Source organism: Branchiostoma floridae, chromosome 10, assembly GCF_000003815.2.
Source record: "Branchiostoma floridae strain S238N-H82 chromosome 10, Bfl_VNyyK, whole genome shotgun sequence".
NCBI lineage: Eukaryota > Metazoa > Chordata > Leptocardii > Amphioxiformes > Branchiostomatidae > Branchiostoma > Branchiostoma floridae.
Genome location: NC_049988.1, coordinates 19,632,953 through 19,648,436, shown reverse-complemented (window position 1 = coordinate 19,648,436; position 15,484 = coordinate 19,632,953). Strand labels below are relative to the sequence as shown.

The 15,484-nt window shown below is 39.6% G+C and overlaps 1 protein-coding gene across 3 annotated transcripts in view; it reads right to left on the bottom strand.

Moving 5' to 3' along the window:
• Positions 1 to 5,599: 5,599 nt before the first annotated feature.
• Positions 5,600 to 15,484, bottom strand: part of LOC118424673 (phospholipid phosphatase 1-like) — an 11,380-nt gene continuing 1,495 nt past the window's right edge. Inside the window, exons 2-7 of one of the 3 annotated variants that reach the window (XM_035833331.1) lie at positions 12,362 to 12,513; positions 11,096 to 11,257; positions 10,701 to 10,846; positions 10,171 to 10,228; positions 7,264 to 7,440; positions 5,600 to 5,852 (exon numbers count right to left, since the gene is read on the bottom strand). In XM_035833331.1, coding sequence (XP_035689224.1) covers positions 5,676 to 5,852; positions 7,264 to 7,440; positions 10,171 to 10,228; positions 10,701 to 10,846; positions 11,096 to 11,257; positions 12,362 to 12,513 — 872 coding nt within the window. In that variant the 3' untranslated portion in view covers positions 5,600 to 5,675. Of the gene's footprint in view, positions 5,853 to 6,137; positions 6,229 to 7,263; positions 7,569 to 10,170; positions 10,229 to 10,700; positions 10,847 to 11,095; positions 11,258 to 12,361; positions 12,514 to 15,484 lie in introns of those variants that run through there. The other 2 variants (XR_004832229.1, XR_004832230.1) reach the window with 2 other exon arrangements.

The window sequence follows — 15,484 nt, the reverse complement described above, 5'->3', positions numbered from 1 at the left end:
CATCGGTCAGTCAACTATGTGTCTCTTTCTAAAATTGGCATGTGTAGTTGACCGATCACCGTAAACCCGCAGTTCGACTATAGCCCGCATCAGTGAATACATAACTAATAAGGGGACATTTTGTCTTTATACATCCGAGTTGAGTTTTATGTATGTTCTGACTTATTCGCAGACTCAGGGTAAACTCAAATAACAGGGTAGCCTAATTTAACTCTGTTGAGTTGTTTCTCAAGGTACAAATCTGATTTTTACAGTACTTAAATAGGCCAGACAAATACCAATTTACTGCCAGACGTTCTTCACTCAATACCCATGCAGCGAACGGGACCAATTATGCCACTTTTTTTACAGCAGCTGTCCCAAAATATCCAAGAGTCTATAGAGTCTGGAGAACTAAACTTTCACTAATGAATCTAGTACACTGCTAAAGATGAGAAAAACCCAATTATCGGCAATGTGTTGTAGACCTTTTGGTCAATAGGTCATTGACTATATTAACGATGACGTCAGCTTCCAAGAACCGACCATGAAATTCTAGAAAATACCCATGATTAACCCGATAGGCCAAGGGCACAACCGCCGTACGTGCTTCTTATCCATACGTTGTTTTAAGGGGGGGGGGGGTTACATCTGCCCACGCTTCCGCACCAGAATTATTATCTTCTTGAAAAATGGACATATAGTTTTGGGTGTGTCTATCTGCCACGGTGTGTGTGTGTATTGCCGGATATTTGTTGTCAGCATAACTCAAGAGCCTCTGGACGGATAGCCATGATATTTGGTACGTGGGAAGATGTTGGGAAGACGAAGGACAAGGTCAATTATTAACCTTATTAACATTTGTACAGTAGGATTAACGTCTTAAGATAGCATCGAACGCTTTCAGCTTGATATGCAAAAGTTCTAAGTTGTTAGAGGTTGTTCAGTGGAATATAACCAGCTGCTGCTGCGCCGCGTGCCCCTACTTGAAGCTGGTTTGCTATTTCTTATATTTCTTAATTGCAGCTGCATGTATTGACTATAAAAATACTGGAGTGTTACGTCAAAGGGCGGTTATACTTTCAATATAGATATAGATATAGAAGCTGGTGTGTTACGCCAAAGGGTGTTAATACCGGCTATTTACATGTAAATGCAGAAGAGTGGTTATACCAGATGCAGATACCATCAAGTTCAAAACCAAACGTCACTGTGACTGCAGTATGCTATGAAATAATAAGCGTCCTCTTACTTCAAGGACTGCACCTGTCTAAAAAAATTGAACTGTTTACAGCTTCTAAAATGGTGAGCTCTGCAAAACAACTTTAGCAAACCATTCTGTATCACCATCATCTCTGGAAGCAACATTATCAACTAAGAAGGTAAAAGCCTGGCTTTAGCCTAATACGTAGTGGCGACATGGTGTTGCGTTGTGTAATGGTTCCGGGTGTTTGGCTCAAAGCCCGAAGTTCCCGTGTTCAAGTCCCCTGATACCCTCTGATGTCGTGCTCGTACATGGAAAATGCACTTTACATGAATTTTCTCTTTTCACTAAGGCGAAAATGAGCAACAACATTCCATGGACGGTTCTCAGATAGGACGTGAAATGGAGGTCCCGTGTTTGAGGAGAACGACACCTCGAGCACACATGTGAAAGAACACACTACTGTTATAAACTTATTCCATACTAAAACTCCTGTATTTTTTATATAGTTAGATAAGCCTTAAGTTAATCATAGAAATGTAGTAATGTAGATACCATACTTTGTACCCCATACAATTGTTGTGCAATAAAGTATTATTATTCTTTTAAAAAAGTAGGGTTCCGTCTCGATGTAAGTGCATTAAAACATTCCTTTGGCCACACCTGGGACAATTACTGTAGTATTAAGGTCACCTAAGCAAGCTCCAAATGGCAGCCGCTCCAGACCCATCTGATTTTGCACCGCCCACTGTAAGCTTTTCGCAATTCAGCCCCCTTGATGCAAAGAGAGACTAGTAAGCTCATCCAACAATTCGCAATAATTCTTAGAGGGTAAAATTCAAGCTTTACCCTAATACACTTGCATACTTCACACTACGATGACTACACATAGAGGATTATGTTTGCATAGCTTTGCAAAACCCCTGTAAGCTCTCTCCAACTGAGTTTGCAATTTAAGTGCTGTTCACTTTCTTCCTGTACCACATGACGCGTTTAACCGTTTCCACAATCATTAACAGTTGCTTGAGTAACTGCTACTTATATCAGCTAGTTAGCTACCTAGTGTCCACATTGTATTGTCCCTGTTGCAATTTGAATAAAGTCAAAGTCAATTGTTGTTTGGTGTTATTACCTGGATGTCTAACGTTCATTGACATACAAATTCGCATACTTACCAATAGGCTTTGCTGATGAATTTGCCGTCAGATTACAACAAAGAACTTTCTGGCAATGCAGCTAAGAACAATACAGTTTTGTAACTGACATCAATTATCATGATTTGAATCCCAAAACCATGCTGGCGATGCGATTAATTTGATGAAGCCATTGTGTGCATTACTGCTGTTCGGCGAACCTTATTACCCGGATCATGTCTAACCCGATCTGACATATCAATTCGCATACTTAGGCTTTACAGGTAAAGTTGCTGTCAGATGCTGTACAAGAAATAACTTCTTGTAATGAAACTGAGAACAATACAGGCATCAAAGTGATTAGAATTGGAATCCCCATGTCCATATCGGGAGGTAATTGGATAAAGCAATCTTCGTGTTTTGCTGGCACACGCTGTAATCCAACATGGCGCAGATGACGTCACAGGAAAGGCCTGCGTAGGTGGGGAAAAAGCTCCTTGCTAATCTCCACTGATTCTAAGTTTGAAAAACAATGCTCAACTGGATGGATAAAATAAAAACTGAATCTGAGACTCATGACAGGGAGTGAAAATAATGCCTGCAGGCCGATTTGAGCTTTCACGAATTAACAAAGGTTCAAACAATCAAACATGTCAGAATCGTGTTTTTTTTTCTCAAACTCCTCCGTTTCATGTCGTTGCGTTTAGATATCTGAAAACAAATAAATACCTGATATGGTGTAGACCACCTACTTACTTGAATACAGACTTGTCTTTGCAGCTTGTATCACCATGGATCCCCCTAAGCACAGCCAGACTGACATGTGCCACTGCTCTGACCTCCAACCTCTAACCCATAACCTTTATTGAACCTGTCCGACCTGGTCATGACCCGAGCAGTTTTGATTGGTTCAAACTCTGAGCAATTTCTAAAATATGATGGACTTTTAAAACAAATCATATTTCTAAAAGTACAAAATAAACGACAAATTAAAGTGCTATACAATATGGGAAATCATCAATCATTTAATTGGCTGTTAAATGTGACTGTACATTTAGCTTAAAAGTGCATAAGATTTCTGACAGTATTTCAAAATTATAAGTAAAACTGAATAAGATTTCTAGTTACAAATTTTCCACAAAACCTCACATTGCTCATCAAAACATCACATCAGAGAGATTCTAATAAAAAAATTAATCACTAATCCTAACAATTAACTTTGTAATTAACTGTAATTTCAAACATAGGGACGGAAATTACGAAGGTAGCACAAGGGCAAAAAAGCATGAGATACAACAAAGTCAACCAATACAGCAATGAAAGTTATAGATGACTGTCTAAAGTAAGGTAATAAAATTGTATGGTAAACTAAGTTGGACAAGACTGTTAAGGTTTTATGGTTAATGGAATAAAATCAAAAGTGTATTTCTTCTCCGAAAGTGGAAAAAACATTAATTGGATTATATACATACATATAATATAAATAAAAGCAAACTGTCAACTTAAAAATATGTAAAATTTTAGATAAAACAAAATAAAAATATAACCATCTAATAGTATGTTATTTGTCATGGCTTTTGCAATGGAAAGACTAAAAAACTACATGCTACAAAAAACAATTCATGTCTTCACAGCCTCTATTGTACATTTTGTTTTTCTTTCACCATATTTACATGTGCATTCTTAACTTGACTTGTCTTCGCAAATAACAATGATATTTAGTTCATGCAACACACTCTTTAAGTACTGGCCAGTTCGGAGTGAAAGTTCTCAGGTCCTGAGCACAAAACTTTTGCTTTTCAACACTTTGGTCTTCTTGTTTACCTGGAATTCACTCCATCTTCCAAAGACTCCAAGGATTTCAGTCAAATTTTTCATAAAAATTCCATGTTAAGTACATCATGTGCAATAAGATTTGCTCACATACATAATTGAAAAGTATAGTCCAACCTGTCTATAGTGACCAATCAAGGAATGTGAACAAAATGGTCAATTTAGACTGGATAATGATTATTCCTTAAAAATGGTACATGCTGCTTTCTCTGCAAAGCACTCAACACAGGGTTGTAGCCAGCACCTGTCCTTCAGTCCTTTGAAGGAATTTTGCAACTGGTGACTGAAAAAAATTTTCCCCATTCCGTCCCCAGGGACAGACAAAATTGATATGTTAAGATATAAAAAAACTGAAACCCATGTGTTCTCCTTCACCGTAACAGATGTCATTGAACAGCTTAGTCTACAAGCAAAATTTGCACCTCAAAATGCAGGAAATAGTGTTTCAGAGGGTATAGATTTCAAAAGTTTCAGGGACCCAGACTGCAGACCCCCTAGAAATGACACGCAACACCACGCCATGCCTTCGGTGCTCGATAGGATTCCCATTCAAAATCGAGAGGACTGAAAATGATTTCAGGCTGGCTGCAACCCTGACTCAACATTTGCGAAAGAGCATTTTGAACACTGGACACATCACTTGTGACTAGTTTCCTTGCTGTAGTGATTGCACAAACATTGTGTGTCCCGGGGTAACACAATCGGAAATGGGTGGAATTTGGTGCAGAAAGGACTTTGACTATTTTCATGAGAAGTACATTAAGTGCAACCAGAAGTGACAAAACTTGAGCCTTAGTGTAAGGCAAGTGAAACCTCAATAAAAGCTGTGACAAACAACACACAGCAACAAACACTGAATAAACAAACAAACAAGCTCAATAATGCTACAGTGACAATTGGATAAAGGGGCCCTGCCAGGCACATTACTGACTGTTTTTTGCACTTTGGGGTATGATCCAAACTTAACCCCATTGGACACCCCAAAGATATATCAGGGGCACCGCCAGGACCCTGGATTTTTTAAATCGTCGTTAAGATCAACTGGGGACCCGCTAACAAATAGACAATGAGACCTAGTCATTAATACATGGTATTTTGCAGTCCAACATTTGTGACTTCAAAGCCCAGCCAAGGTTACAGCCCCTATGGGCACTGTTGCAAATGTAAACGCAGCATAACAGGAACAAGACTTTGTGTAAAAGTCCACTGATTGTCAATTCATAATTTTCTGATGCAAGGGCAGCATAAATCGCTCACAAATTTAAAAGACCAAGGCTTCAGTGAAAAATCTAGTTTACTTAGGTCCTTTTTCTACATGTTCTTGGGTCAAAAACTTCAATTTTATCTGAGAAAAAAGATGAATGAAGCTGAAGGTTCAGTCTAAAATCTGTTTGTTCATCTTTGCTAAAAAAAACTTTATTGGACCAAAAAAAAACAAGAGAGAGAACTGGTCCAGTCTAACATTTGTTTGTTATCTCATTTTTGCTGGATAAAAACTTCAAACTTAATCAAAAGACAAAATAAGTCTACATGATGGTTGTCATGCCCTGGCTGTTCCTCTTCCCATTTTCACCATTGTCAACGGCAACCGCCTCCAACTTATCTTCCTCCTCCTCCTCCAGTCTGGGCGTGGTACCCTTGGGGGCAACTGATTGGTCAAGCTTCCGCCAAGTCTTCGGAAAGAGGTCGGAGACTGACAGACCCTGTAAGACACGGGCAGGAGCAAGTCAAACATTGTTTCTCATCAGAGGAGAGTGAGAGAAGTTCCCCACACCAGATTCAGCACTAAGACACCAAAGGGTTAGTAAAGATAGCTGATTGGCTGGAACTTGACAAATCAGACAGACTATTACTAATAGTCTTTCTGATAGTATTAGATTGAAATCAAATATCATTTTAGTATAACAATCGTTTATTTTTCCATAGTTTTACCACCTTAGTCCCTGAAATGAAATGTTACTGTTTAAACACAATGTCAACATCATCACCATCATTTTCATGACCAATGAGTTCCTCTTCCTCCATACCAGGGTTCTTCCTTACTTTTCCCAGCTTCAAGCAGTCAGAGATCTGGATAAACTGTTGGAAAATGTTACTTTATTTACACTGCAGAGAAGCAAGTACTGTATAGATTGCTATTCAAGAGCTACCCCTATCAGAATTCTTACAAACTGCATGCTTTATCATATACATTGAGCACTGTACGAGTATAAGTTTGGGACCACATCTGTAACCAGCAACACCTATAACTGCAGTGTGATATGAAACAATCAGAATTGCCCTGAGGAAGGTGACAGAAGGTCATAAAAAAGGTCAGTAGAAATAAAAAGAACACGTTGTGTAAAAGTTTTCCATCTGCAAGCTCTGACAGTCGTTCAACAACAATCCCCGGTCCATTCCGCCTGCCCGGAACTAATTAAGCTAGGAGTGAGAGTCCGTGTGTGGTCAAAATATAAATAAACATACTTTATTGTAACCATAAAAAGAGTCCCTTATTCAGTGACTTACATGTACTAATCTGAATATTCACATATGTGTCAGACACATATACAGAACTCACCACTAGTGCAGCCAGAGAAGGTGAGTAACATGGCTAGGCTAAGAATCGAACTCACAGTTTCTAGTTCCAGAGGCAGGGAGTTTAAACCACTGGACTACACCTGCTATCATCAGAGGTTACATCTCAGAAAATACTTCACACAGGCAGGGCTCGAAATACTGGGTGCATGTGCACCCAGGTGCACCCAAAATTGGAACTGTGCACCCAATTTTTTCAGCGGGTGCACAGGGTGCACCCAAATATTTTCTTAGGTTTATGTATGTAAAGATATCAAGTATACTAGTATACATCATATTCTTGACTAAGTGTTAGAAAGATGATAGAAATGTCTGTCATGGTACTTGTTTAAGAACTTGATAGGTTGTAACTAAGTTTTGTTATTATTTTTGTCTGACATTCTACTTAAATTTAAGTGGTCACTGGTGCACCCAAAAATTTTTTGGTGCACCCAATTTTGTAAGCTGGGTGCACCAGTGCACCTAATCCCAAAAATGAATTTCGAGCCCTGCACAGAGTAGAATTACACTGTGACCAAACTGTGTCCAACAACTCACCACCAGTATCGCCATGAAGGTCCCCAGCGCGCTGCCGGCCAGGACGTCGCTCCAGTGGTGCTTGTTGTCGGTGATACGGGACAGCATCGTCAGCTGGGCCAGGATAACGGCTAAAACCTGTAGGAAGGGCTTCAGCAGCCATGACTGTCGCCACTTGATCCGTACCTGCAGGTACAACTGTGGGGAAAGATTGTAAAAACAAACAAATAAACAACTGTGGGAGAGACTGTACAAACAAATAAACAAATAAACAAACAATCCAGGAGCCATGACTGCCGCCACTTGATTCGTACCTGCAGGTACAACTGTGGGGAAAGATTGTTAAAACAAACATAAACAACTGCAGGAGAGATTGTAAAAAACAAACAAACAAATAAACAAACAATCCAGGAGCCATGACTGCCGCCACTTGATTTGTACCTGCAGGAATAGCTGTGGGGAAAAATTGCAAAAATAAACGTAAACAACTGCAGGAGAGATTGTAAAAAACAAACAAACAAACAAACAATCCAGGGGCCAAGAAAGCCAACACTTGATCCAAACCTGCAGGTATAACTGTAGAGGCATTTGCAAAAACAAATAAACAACAAATAATACAGCTAGGAAGTGTACAAAAAAATTGAATAAAACTAGAAAGGCCGACATTTGCTTGGGTGCAAATACAGCATATTTCAGCCATACCCATTCCCACGTAACATTGGACTGTTCCAAGTCACCCCTGCGCAAAAATGCAATATTTAATGTAAGTTATCCCCAAAAGAGAACTAATATTGTGAATTGATTCCATGTCAAAACAGAGCTTGCCCAATATGCCCCGGGCCCATATGGAAGAATATAATCTTCCACAGGAGCGCCTATGCATAACTGATTGGTTTTTAGAATTGCGGCAGCTCCTATTTTTCCGAGAGTGAAAAAAAAACGCATCTTCCATTCAGAAGATTTTCGTCATGAAATTACATGACGCCATTCAACAATTTCCACTTCGATAACTAGGTCTAAGTACCGTCATAATCTCCTTGTGATGTGGGTGCATTTATTATTGCAGTGAACTTTTTTTAAAGCAAGTAGGGCATACGTTTTAATAATTGTCAGGTGCAGGTACTGTGTAGTAGGAGTGTTGTTGTTTTTTTCAAGCTAAAAACTTCAATCTTCTTCTTGTTTTGTATGAGCCATTACATAAACGGAGACGTCTCGAAATTTTACAAGAATTTTACCACCCTGTCGCTTCATTTCTTTTCTGAAAAATCCCAGGACGAACAAGTTAACTTGATTTGGCTTTATCTATATATTTCATTTTCCTTCGAATTCTTTGTTAAGTATATGCCCCTGCATACCACTGTTAAATTGTTTTACTTTGTATGCAATCAGCCATCGGACGTAATCTTGTCTGAGTGTTATAATTTCCTGCTCGTAGCGTGCGAGACCTGGAGGATAGGTGTTTCTACTTTGTTCGGGGGTTTCTTTTCGGAGGTCAGTGGTGATACTCTGGTATTGAGAGTGTTTTATTGGGCTCAAACTCTGGCAGTTTAAAGTTACTTACAATTTGAATGTACAAAGTTTACGTCAAAAAAGAACAACAACAACACTAGAAGTACCTACATTTGTTCGGGGAAAAATACATGCATTCTCGCCACTGTCAAACTTACGTATCAAAACTAAACGCAAGCCGTCCAATTTTCCCTGTCCAAATCTGCCAAAAATGATTGATAGTGCCATGCGGAATGTTGGTAAATTCATCGACACTAACGTTCAATGCACGCGTACCGTCCGCTACCGCTCAAATGACCCTGTCTGAACTCCAAATCCTCGCAAACTACAATTTCAAACCCGGCAAAGGGGACCATATGGCCACTGTAAGGCTGTAATATGCATCTGTTTGTGTATATACGGGATTGCAAGGCCCCGCTTATGAATATTAAGGCTATTACAATTAAATATTAACTAGCATTCGCCTTTCTCGTCGCTGATTGGCTGGCGTCCATAAAGTAACCTGCCTCGCTCTCCCCAGACCGCTGACACCTGGCACGTGTGGGCTCTGGGGTCACTGGAGTTCACGGCAGGAAGCCGAAAGAAAACCAATTTCCCCTCAGAAAAGCGCTGAAATTAAGCATTTTAAAGTAGTTTATGCCCAAAATTTTACTTGGATCATTTTACCAACTATCTAATGCCTATCTACACCAAATTTAAGGTCATTCCATTGTAATTCAAGGGAACAGGGGGCCACAATATACCGTTTTGGTCAAAACATGACCTTTAAACTTCAATAAAATCATTTTAGAGGCAGATATGAAAAAAATGAGAAAACAGCACCTCGGTATTGACCCACTCTACCCTTGTGCCAAATTTCAGGTCATTCGGTCACGGAACGACGGAGATGAATCGCTTTGAAGATTTGACAGGAGAAAGAAAGAAAGAAAGAAAGAAAGAAACATTACGAATACAATATATTTCACCATACCATATATGGTATGGCTGAAATATAATAAGGATACCACATGAAATGATTCATGATGAATCTTTTAATTGGCATGAAATTTATGTTAAAGTTATTTATGCTCAACTACTGGTGCCTTCTAAAAGTTCAAAGTCAAAGTGTCGTACATACATGTGTAGCATGAAAGTTCATCTGTGTTGGTAGAATACATTATAGAGAATTGCTAAACTTTCTTTCCAACACTAAGACAATTCTTCCTGACGTCAATGCTGGAGACAGAAAGGGTCATTCTGTGAACAAGGTCGACAGAGATCGACCGAAAATTTAGGGGTAAGTCCCTACATTATCTTAGTGTTGGAAAGAAAGTTTAGCAATTCTCTATAATTTAAAGTGTTGTACATTTTACTATACAAGAAATGCAGCATAAATTGATAGAGTGAATGAAAGATGGGATTATAAAAGAAGACACTCACGACCAGATAGACCATGCAGAAGAATGACATTGAGGCGTGTCCGGATACGAAGGACAACCTGCAGGGTCAAACAAACAAACTTCTGTGAGAGACCATTTCAGACCATCTGACGAATTCCTATTAGAGACTATTTTAGGGAGCCAAAGAACTTCTATTAGAGACCATTTCAAGGCATCTGAAAAACTTTGGTTAGGGATCATTTCAGGGAGCCAAACAAACTCCTGCTAGAGACCATTTCATGGAGCCAAAGAAACTTCTTTTAGAGACCATTTCACATCTCACAAATTCCTGTTATACTCTATTTCAAGGGGTCTGACAAACTTCGGTTGGAAACCATATTCAGGGTGTCTGACAAACTTCGAAATTCTGTTAGAGACCATTTCAGGGAGTCAGATGACCACGAATTAATAAATTAAAAACTTTTCCCTGTATTTTCTTATATCCTTGTTGATTGACTTATTGGCCAATCAACAGATTTATAAGCTGATCAGTTCATCCATCAGTTGATTGCTTGATCCATTGATTGTTACCTTGATTCTTTAGTCTCCTGAGGGTCCCCAGTACAGACATAGTCAGTGACGTAGACGTATCGCCCCATGTCGTCTGTGCAGTTAAAAGTGCTGTAGTCAGGAGCACACACTGACAGGAAGTTGGGTCTCAAACGACCGATCGTGAACTAAAAAAAAATGATGCAAAAAGAAACGTTATTCAACGCATTTGTTTCAGATACTTGTAGTACAAGTAACTGAAAAAGTGAATTGAAAATGTGAAAAGCTACAAGTTGTAGCTTTTCCCATTTTCAACTCACATTTTCAGCAATCTTCAATGATGGCTGGAGTGTCCTGATGCAAATGGCCTCCTTTACAATGGAACACAAAAGATCCCTCTTTGATCAAGATCTACACCTATACGATACCATCCATACCTTAAAGATATCTGTTAGACACTGAGTGGACAGGACGCCAAATAAGAAGATCCCGACAGTCTTGTAGACACGGACGAAGTACGGAAGGAAGGGAAACTTCTTGGTCTCCTCCCCTTCAGACTTGGTGGATCTGGAGATAAAAACTGCCTCTCCCACTAACATCTGCAACACAGAGAAAATGAGGGTCTTAATTGTTCTATAGCTTTTATGAGGCTGTAACTTGTAAGGTTAGGAGAGTGGGCACTGTACTCAAGCACTGACGAAAACTTAAGTGAATGCTAGTTGAAACGTTTGACCATTTCCAAAATCACATCCAGTTGTGTCTAGGGCATGATACAAAGTGCCTTTCCTGTGACACACATTTTTATTTTGTCTAAATGGAATGCCGAGAACTGAACCCATGGCGTCTACATCTTGTGTACACAAGTCAAGCCCCCCTTAGCCTGAGTACCATCCTTCGTAGTGGCCACTGGCTACATGCTTTTGCTGGCTAACTACCAAAAGGAGCCAACGGTCACTTTGGAAGGTGGTACTCAGGTCAAGACACTAGAAATTTGAAACAGTACAGAGTCAAAAGTCAAAGTCCTTCCCATGCCTTTGACTTCTTTTTTTTTGACTTTATTTATTTTGCACAATCTTTAAAAAGTTAACATAAAACAAGTTAAAGGAAGAAAGTACGTGCAGGGGGAAGAAAAAAGCCTCGTGGCTTGTACAAAGTCTTCCTCCAAAGTCACAAGATTGAATAGACGTGTAAAAATTATACATTAGACAATAATGTAACCAAAAGAATTATATCAATTAACAAAATGGAAATAAATCATAATAGTTCAATAATTGATAACTAATGCAATATCATAACGGCAAAATGAATGAAATGATGTAATAAGAATATAACATTGAAAGAAATGTAACAACTGACAATGAATGGGAGATTAATTAAATGTTTGATTATCTAATAATGACTTTTTTAACATGCCTGATGGCGCATAGGGCAGTGCCCATCTCTGTTTCAGTAGCCCTGGGCCTAACAACGCTGGGCAATCACTACAGCAGGGGGCTAGTTCACTGGTAGTGGTGTGTGTTCAATTTCCACTCTTTCCCGAATGCTGATGAGTGCAAAGCAGAGAAAGCAGCATGTACCATTTTTAAAGTCTTTGGTATGACTCGGCTGGGGATCAAACTCAAGACCTACCGAATGCAAGTCGAACACACTACCCACTCGGCCATTGCATCGGTATAGAGTAAAGAAAGGAAGTATCGACTCACACAAAGCACAGGGATGCCTCCACCGAATATGACCAGCATCCATGTTGGAACGGTGCTCTCGTGAAACGGGTAGCTGATCGTCTGGTCATCGCAGAAGAACCCGCGCTGGGACGGCTGGCCTGCAAACTTCAGTATGATGATGGGCAGCGCAACTGTCACAGGAGCATAACAATAACAAAAATACATGTTATTATCTGTACCTGTGTTATAGGCTTTTTTGCCGGCAATATCTGATCCTCACCTTTGCCAACAAGGTTATGTTTTCAGGGACATGTCGCATCTGTGTGTTTGTTTGTGTGTTTTCGAACAAGATAACTCGAGGAGTTGTGGCTATGCCTTGGTATGATATTTGGTTTGTACTAGTAGACAATCGCAAAAGAAAGACATGATTAGATTGTGGGCCCCCAAGCGGCTTTCTACAGTACTGCAGTGGACATTCTAACATAGTCTTTACCTAAAATATATCTATTGTTTAGTAAGTAGAATTTGAAGACTTATTTTTGTTCCTGTTTGCAGCTGACCATACAAAGGCCAATGTACTTTTGATTGGGCCATTAGCCCAATAAAGCCTCTATTATCATTGCAGTACCAGGATAATAGGCTAGGTGGCACCCCTGCACTGTGAGGAAACACTGATGGAGTGATGGCCCAAACCTGATGATTTCAACCTGTATCTTCTCTGTTGGTTTATCTCAAAGTCACTGTGTACTTTTTACTTTTTGTCAGTTAAGTCTTTCTCATAATTGCAGTACCATGATGATAAGCTAGGTGGCACCCCTGCACTAATGACCCAGACCTGATGATTTCCACCTGCCATTTGTTTATCTCTTTTGTTGGTTCATCCCCAAGTACCTATTTTTTGTTATACCTATAAAGCGGCGCTTAAAGCCTAATCATTGCAGTACCAGGATGATAAGCTAGGTGGCATCCCTGCACTGATGACCCAGACCTGATGATTTCTACCTGTAGTTTTAAACCGTTATCTTTTCTGTTGGTTCATCTGTAAGTCACTGTACTTATTATTATGCCAACAAAGCCTCTCTTATCATTGCAGTACCAGCATGATGTGCTAGGTGGCACCCCTGCACTGATGACCCAAACCTGATGATTTCCACCTGTAGTTATGTTTATCTCTTCTGCTAAACATCAGGAATTCCTGACATGCCGCTTAAAACTGGTCATTAATCAACTGCAGACATGAGAGATTACAGAAAAATCTTTCTGGGTTCCATTTTTTTCTTTAATCTATGGAACACTGCCAAGAGAAATTGCAAAATATGATGTGAGTTCAAATAGTGACAGAAAAACACATTTCCATCAATTTCATGATTTAGGGGATGGATGGAGTAAAATTTTTGTCTGTCCCAACAAGCAATTCTCTGTCCTCCAGAGAGCTCTGGTTTAACCCATGCACATTATGATGTTTGCGAGGACATCTTGGTTTGAACAGCCACTTAAAAAAAGTGATTAATAACATACAGACATGGGAGTTTACATCTAAAGAATATCTCTGGGTTCCCAGGGTTCTCGTGTCACCAGGATTTTTTCACAGAGTAGAGCCATCTTGGCATGGTGTTCGCAGCAAGTAATGTACTAGTACTAGTTGTAGGCGTGGGCATTGTAGGGTGTCTGGATTGGGAAAGACTTTGAGATCAATTTCATTGTATTGTTCTATTCTTAAAACTAAAACTTAAAAGCTTGCCATATCTAGGTTTGCTGGCACCTTTTTTTCTTCTGTGATCCTACATTATACAATACTAGTACTAGTAGTGGTAGTCTCAAAACTGTGGGCGGGGTTAAATCATTGGCCTTCTAGGTACCAATTTTGTACAGGACAGCCCCTATAATAGCTGTCATGACAATCCTAACTCATACAACTTACAGCTACCAATACCAGTAGTGGCAGTACATACTCTTATTAGTGAGAAGCACCTGCTATTTGCCTGGGGGCAATCAACATCCATAGATTTCCAATAAGGGGACCAAAATGAGAACTACAACAACAATTGGGAGCTGTAACTGAGATCACATTGTCGATGGAAAGAGGAAAAGTTGCGTCACAACAAATTCCGTAGGGAAAGCCGTCTTCTACATTGTGATTCGTTACTGAGCTGCGATGCGACCAATATTTCTAGAGTTGCCTTCCTTTCATGTACTAGTAGCGACAGTAGCGTAATGCGTAGGAGGTAGTTTTGACTTTTAATGTAGAGCATTGTTGAGATCCCCATGCAGACCCTCATGCATTAATAGTATGTATCTATGGATGAATATATTGGCCCTGGACATGTCCAAGTTGTATCAAGTGTAACGATGTTATAGTTTCCACTAAGTACAACAGAAGGGTTTCTGACTTAAATGGACAGTGTCAAGGCACTGGCAAGGAGTTGGCTTCTGACTGATACTGTACTAGTACATGTAGGCCTTGGCAACTGTCTGACATCAAGGTTAGACTGATGCAAGAATAGAAACCGGCAGAGAGCCAAAGTCGTTGACAATGAGATTACGTGACTGTGTAGTGTAGATATGTAACATTGTAATTTGTACACTTGAAACGTTATCAGTGACACGTAGGGTTCAATATGTGAAACCTAAATTCAACTATATATAATATAGGGGAAGGAAAAAGAGGTCCTGTTTCGAGTGACCCTTTGGCATTCAGTTCGTCTGAAGGGTTGGGGGTGGGGGGGTGGGGTTGATTCGTGTATGGGAAAAAAGGTGCAACTATCAGAAATTCATAAGTCCAAGGACGTTACATCAACGTCCTTGATAAGTCCAACTTAACGTTACAACAAAGACAGGGAAAAAAGCAACACTTGTGTGTCGCATTAACTCATTTTTCTTGCATACATAGTTTGAATTCACATGTCACATATTAAACCTAATATATTTGTCACTTTTTCGAATAAATAAATACATTTAATTAAAACTATTGCTTAGTCATAATCTCTAAGCAGATCTTAATTCTTATGGTAGCATATCAAAAGCTGGCAAAGGAGTTTGGTAGCTAATCAATGCACACACGTAGCCCGGCTACACTCATTTGCCAGATTTTTGACAATAACTTATAAGCTACTGTGGGATCTGCTTGGAGATGAGCTTATATATGAGTTAATTTCGAGCTTA